This window comes from Helianthus annuus, chromosome 11 (assembly GCF_002127325.2).
Source record: "Helianthus annuus cultivar XRQ/B chromosome 11, HanXRQr2.0-SUNRISE, whole genome shotgun sequence".
NCBI lineage: Eukaryota > Viridiplantae > Streptophyta > Magnoliopsida > Asterales > Asteraceae > Helianthus > Helianthus annuus.
In genome coordinates, this window is record NC_035443.2 from 71,038,076 (window position 1) to 71,045,181 (window position 7,106).

Sequence of the window (7,106 nt, forward strand, 5' to 3'; positions counted from 1 at the left end):
TCGCCTTGAACTTCGAGAGGTTCTTTACCAGAACGGGGAATACGAACAATCTTTTCTTTGCATAGGATCTCTGCTTGCTGTTGGGACAACCAATCCATCCCAATGACGATATCGAAACTACCCAAAACTATAGGAATGAGATCGATAGAGAAGGTCTGACTAGCGAGCATAAGATTACAACCCTGAACTATGTGTGTGGCCTCTAGACTTCTACCATTTGCTAACTCTACTATATGCTTGGTGTTCAAAAGTGTTGGTGTGCGCTTGAGCATTTGACTAACTTTTAGAGACACATAACTGGTATCGGCACCCGAATCAAATAAAACAGTAACATAAAAGTCATCAAGAAGGAACTTACCCATCACCACATTAGGATCATTCCTTGCGTCACCCTGACCCAGCACGAACGCACGACCCCTAGCACCGTTGTCATTATTGTTTCCCCCAATGTTATTCCCGTTGCCTTGGTTGTGGTTCTGATTTTGATTCTGGTTTAACTGCGGGTAGTGTCTCTTGAAGTGACCTTCAGCGCCACAATGAAAACATCCCTTGTTGCCCTGTTGCTGATTCTGCGGTGCTTGCTGTTGCTGCTGACGATTCTGAGTTGCAGGTCGTGGGCTCCTGCAATCCTTGGTCTCATGACCCATCTTAAGACACCGCTGACAACGACCCTTGTTGCACTGACCACTGTGGTGTCTGTTGCATCTATTACATTTTGGGTGATTTCCTCGATATCCACCCTGCCCTTGACTACCAGAAGCCTGCTGACCCGGACTCTGGTAGTCATCGATCTTTCGCTGTTGTGCTTGGGACTGAACCGTAGTTGAACCCTTGCTGGAGGTTCCATCCCACTTTCGTTTGTTGTCACTAGGAGTAGCAGAGGTAGTAGCAGGGGTAGTAGCACCAATACGTTTACGCAGCTAGTTTTGTTCCACTGCCTGTTCCGTGAGACGGTGAGCAAGACGAGTAACATCCTAGATGGTAGCAAGATTAGCAGAGGTCACATGGCTTTGAATCTCTGGTACTAAGCCCTTGAGGTACAGCTCAATGCGCTTGATAGGAGGGTCCACCATAGTTGGACACAAGATGGCCAGCTCGTTTGACCTTTTCGTATGCGCCTCTATCTCTGACCCTGTCATCTTCAGATTATAGAACTCCACCTCCAACTTGTGGATGTCATCACGAGTGCAGTATTCCCGCTTGATCAGTTCCTTGAAATCGTTCCATGGGGTGGCATTAGCAGCCGCCAACCCCAGCATCTGAACTTGCGCATTCCACCAAGTCAGCGCAATGCCTTCGAGAGTACCAGTGGCATACTTCACCCTGCGAGCCTTAGGGCATTCACACATCTCGAAGACCGATTCGAGCTTCTCGAACCAGTGGAGGAGTCCAACTGCTCCTTCAATGCCACTGAATGTGCTAGGACGACAAGCCATGAAAGTCTTGAATGTGCATACAGGTGGCTGAGCGTTCTGACCTCCTGCCTGAGCTGCTGCAAGTGCTGCAACAACTTGTTCATTGATAAGAGCCATCAACTGGGCTTGAGTTAAGTTCACACGTCCACTCATGATCTTCATAACAAAAAGGGGAACAGGAGTGAGAGAGGTTCGCGAAAGTGCGATGATAGAAGAGAGTAAGCACACATGTGTCTCAAACGATGGCTGCTACGTTTATCTAAGCATACCATGGGCATAGTTCTATGTATCTAACAAGTAGGCAATAAAACATAAACCATATCACCTAAAAATGTTGAGCCTTGCACGTGGAGCGAAGCGTCGTTGTGGATCGTTGAGCACTGTACAGGTTATAGTCTGGTTTTAACCAAAGCTTTTTCCCCTTATTAAAACCCAGTTCACTATAACCAATGGCTCTGATACCAATCTGTCACACCCCCAAAAATACACACGCGGAATATCACCGCTTGGAGGCGTGACATGACCAGGATCAAGCCACCAATCATATTGAACATAGCATATATTTAAAAGTAGTTTGTGAAATCCAACACAATACAATTGGTGTTCAAAGAAAACATAGTTTAAGTAGCGGAAGCATAATATGAAACCCAACATAAGTAATAAGTTCGAAAATGTTATAATGTTTTTAACATGGCATCCACTGTCCATGTCCCGCAACGACCGCGCCTCCCCGTGCAAGCTCCATGAGTACCTAGGGACCTGCAAGGCATGTAACAGAGAGTCAACAACAAAGTTGAGCGAGTTCACAGTTGGTTGTTCAGTTATTGAATTCTTTTCAGGTATCGTAAGTTCATTTCATAATCATGCTGGGTCTACTAGGCCAGTAGTATGTTCAGTTAATGGGGGAGGCTTCCCATGTTGTTTGTACTAGACTAGTTGTAACCATAAGTGTTCTTCCCAACCCGAGAACAGGGGTACGTACGAGGTTTACGTAGGTTTTACGTAAGTGCCCTTCTCAATCCGAGGACAATGGTACGCGTGAGATTTACATAGGTTTTACGTAAGTGCCCTTCGCAACCCGAGGACAGTGATAAGTATTCGTTTACGTAGGTTTTACGTAAGTGCCCCTCGCAACCCGAGGACAGTGGTAAGTACAAGTTTACGTAGGTTTTACGTAAGTGCCCTTCGCTATCCGAGGACGATGGTAAATAGTCTAGTAATAGTGAAAATACGAGTAATTGTTCAATCCCATTCCCTACCCACCGGGGAATCCCATGCCTTGGAAGAGTGTGAACTCACCCTGGTTTGCTCGGCAGATACACGAAAGGTCACTTGAGCTATAAGGGGTCAACCACGTCCTAACATGGTTACCATACAAGTCAGGTTTTGGTCTCAAGTAGTGCACATAAGTTTTACACATAGCCTAACATGTTATATCACATATCGATCATGGCAAACACGTTAACAGTTAAGTAGATAACATATCCGACTTGTGCGATCAGGATGTATTGGGCTGAGATAACAATGTAGGCCCAATAACATCTTGTGCGAGTGGGTAGTTGAAACCCAAACACTACCCGGCCCAACATGTTGTGCGATCCACAGCAGGTTGTGCGATCCAATTAACACCCGGCCCAAAACAATTAGAAAGCCCAATCAAACATACTCGGCCCAAATAACATCAACGTTGGTCTTGTGCGGTCCGGATGGACTTATGCTGTAATGCCCCTAAATTTAAAATCATTAACCACTAAGAAAACCCTAATTAAGACACCCAAGTAATTCTGCACTAACCTTAAAATTTCCAGAACAATCAGAATCAGGATCAGGGCCCCTAAAACTCAGGGGGGGTAAAACCTAGTTGACGATTATCTTCATAAAAACGTTGTCTAAATGCTATTGGCCGAATCGTCGACTCAGCAAGCCTAGTTAGGGACGTGGCTACCTATAGAAAATAGGTGACCCCTCGCGTAGCGCGACGCCATGGGGGGGGTACCCCTCGCGCTACGCGACAGGGACAAATTTCGGGTATAAATAGAGCAGTTTGGGACTTGATTTCTGGCACAAAAACGACGAAGAAATTCGTTATAAACACTGAGTTATAGCCAAAATACTACACAAACACACACGAATCACGAAGTGCTGCCGCAATCAGGGTAATTACTCGATCGCTATTACGATTCATTGTCCGGAATCAATATATCCCAAAGAATATCTAAGTGCTGCCCATATTTGGGTTATGTTTCATCTATCATCGGTAATCCGATGACTGAGCCGAAGCAGTGTACTTTATCGTTGTCGATGATTCGATATACGAGCCGAAGTACTGTACTTTATCGTTTGTCATTTTGATAAATGAGCCGAAGTATTGCACTTGGACATTCATTGTCCAAATTGATCTCGGGGAATTATCGTAATCGTTGTATTGATCACTAACTCTGTTTTGTGTGCATTATGGTGAAATTAGGTTAAAAGATTAATCAATAGTCGAAACTCTGCCCAATATAAATCTAAAATATTAGCATAAGGTAGCTTCACTTTGGAGTTATTAAGGTACGGATCCTTACCCCACTCTTTATTGCTTCATATTCAAAAACCACTAAATTACTATATCTGTTAAAAACTCCTCACGTCTTTGATTATCGATTCATTTGACAGTCCGTTCGATTCCTATCAATTGATTTAGTTTTCATGTCATGCGATAGTATTATGTTGTTACACTCATTATCGCATGTTCCGATATATGTTCCGTTTTGTTATGAAAATGAGTTTTATAAGTTATGTGAATAAGACCATTTGTACTCTGATACCCTGAGTATCGCTTCTCGTGGAGTGTCCCACGAGCATGTTGTTGTGGCATCAACATCATGTGCTCCATCCGTGACGGAGAGATCAGTTCACGGCGTCTCTTAAGTACAAGTGTGGTACATAAGGCTATTAGGAGGCGTATGGATCGATCCTAGGATTTAAGTATAAGGAGGTGGATAACGGGTATGCCAATTCGCCATCTCATGTGATAACTATGCGGGAGTAGCTACCTGTGTACTGTCACGTTTTAAGTTTGCTCATGGGTACATCCGTAAGATATGATTATGAAATTTTGTTCTTGCATCGTATCATTTTCGCCTAAAGTTCCATCCGGATAAGATTTCATATGAAGCATTTATTTGTTATTTGAGCCTAAAAATCCGTACTGAGCATTCGGCTCATTCCGTAAACTTTTTGTATATACAGGTCCACAGGTTACTTTGGGAGGGGAAAAGAGAGAAGAATAAAGCATAGGAATAAATCTGAAGATGTTAATTAATTAAGATGAATATCTCCGCTTGTATATTAATTTTAATAGTCGTGTGGTTGTGTCCTTATCAAATAAATAAATGGAATTATGACTTTTGTTTATGTTACCGTTATTGTGACACGTCAGCCCTTCCGGGTTGGGGTGTTACAGCTATGGTATCAGAGCAAAGGCTCTTTCCTGTAGAAAACTTGAAGATAGTAATTAAGACCTGTGAGGAATGGGTAGATATCTATGATAGGATTCAACTTGATCTCTTATTTGATTTAACTCCTATGTCTATTCTTATAGATGCCTCCTCGTCATCCGCCACGTAGGAATACTCGTATTAACCATGAACGTAACAACACTTCTTCGAATGAGACTCCAGTTGATCCAAACATAGTTAATGCTATCAACCAGGCTGTTGCTGGGTTGCTTCCAAACCTTGTTGCCCAAACAGCTGAGGCCGTTATTCAACAAACTCGTCATCCAGAACACACTAACACTAATCCAATCTCTGGTGGTCAAACCCGTGAGAATACCACGAACAATATTACTTATACTATAGACATATGGATTAGTAAATTTCAAAAACAAAAACCGAAATCCTTTAGTCACGCTACTAATCCAGTCGAAGCAAGAAACTGGATAGCTCACATTGAAAAGATCTTCGGAGTTCTTGGAGTTCCGGAGCAATACAAAGTTAGACTGGCTACCTACAAATTTGAAGATGACGCACAAACTTGGTGGGAAGGATATAAGCAAGTCAAAGGAGGGGATGATTTTGACGCTAATCTTTCATGGGTCGACTTTCGTAATATCTTTTACGACAAGTATTTTTCGACCGCTGATAAAGAAGCTTATATCAGGGAGTATGCAGTGATTCGACAGGGGAGTGATGAACCAGCCTCTGAGTTCATTACTCGATTTTCAAGATTGGCTAGTATTGTAGGAGATGTTGCAGGATCAGCAGAAGTCCAGGCTGAAAAATGCAAGTGGGCAGTTAATGATCGAATTCGGAAGTCGATCATGTACATAAAATTTAAGGATATCACCGAAGTTGCTGATGCAATCAAAACTTTTGAATTCGAAAGGAAAGAATTCCTATCTCGAACTGGGGATAATAAGAAGAGAAATAGGGAAGGCCAATTTAAGCAGGAAATCGGCCAATCGTCCACTACACCACCACATCAAGCTCGCAAAGTGCAAGGAAATCCAAACTTTGGAAATCAAGCACGTCCATGGCAACCTAGACTTCAAAACCCGAGGCCTGCTCAAAACCAAATTCAGTTGTATGCAGAACCTATTAGAGCTCAACCACTAAATCAACAAGTAAACCCGAATCAGATTACATACCCTCTATGTAATACTTGTGGTAAGAGACATCAAGGCATATGTCACCGAAGTACAGGAGCCTGCTTTAGATGTGGCCAAACTGGACACATGATCAAGGAATGTCCTAAGAAAGATACTAAGAAGAATCATCAACCCAATGTTGGAGGAAGAGTTTTCGCACTTTCTGCTACTGACGCTGCTAATGTTCCAGGTACTGTATCTGGAACCCTTCAGATTGGTGAACATAGTATCTATGTGTTATTCGATACAGGAGCGACTCATTCTTTAGTATCCCATTCGTTTACTAAGTATCTTCCGATAAGACCAACTCTCTTAGATCACCCTTTCACCATTTCCACTCCCATGGAAAATTCATCCGTAATCACTTACGTATATAAGGATTGTCCGATCCGTATTGAATCTATTGTATGTAAGGCAGACCTATTTCCAATACATATGTGTGACTTTGATGTTATTCTAGGAATAGATTGGTTGTCTAGACATCAGGTAACTATAGATTGTCATTCTCGCCGTGTTATTTTCGGTAATCTTCATCATCCTGATATTATATATCAGGGAACTCAAGCTTATAAATCTCTTAAAATTATCTCTGCGCTTAAGGCTCGAAAATCCATATCAAACGGCGATGCTGGATTCCTAGCATCGATTAAGGATATTTCTGTTAGTATTAAGAGTATCGATAGCCACTCCGTTGTCCGTGAATATCCTGATGTATTTCCGGATGAACTTCCGGGATTACCACCCGACCGTCAGTTAGAATTCACCATCGACTTGATCCCTGGTGCCGAACCTATTTCTAAAGCTCCATACCGTATGGCCCCGATGGAACTGAAGGAGTTGAAGGAACAATTGCAAGAATTGTTAGATTTAGGATTTATAAGACCCAGTGTTTCACCTTGGGGTGCTCCGGTCTTATTTGTGAAGAAGAAAGACGGTAGTATGCGTTTATGTATTGACTACCGAGAGCTGAACAAGATTACTATTCGTAATCAGTATCCTCTGCCTCGCATTGATGATCTCTTTGATCAACTTCAGGGGGCTCAGTTCTTCTCAAAAAT

At 42.6% G+C, this 7,106-nt stretch overlaps 1 protein-coding gene across 1 annotated transcript; it reads left to right on the forward strand.

Annotated features, from left to right (window-relative positions):
• Nucleotides 1-5,001: 5,001 nt before the first annotated feature.
• LOC110888401 lies at nucleotides 5,002-6,514 on the forward strand. The gene is made up of 3 exons (XM_022135928.1): nucleotides 5,002-5,224; nucleotides 5,423-6,405; nucleotides 6,509-6,514. Exons 1-3 carry the CDS (start codon nucleotides 5,002-5,004, stop codon nucleotides 6,512-6,514), a joined length of 1,212 nt encoding a protein of 403 aa, XP_021991620.1.
• Nucleotides 6,515-7,106: the final 592 nt, after the last annotated feature.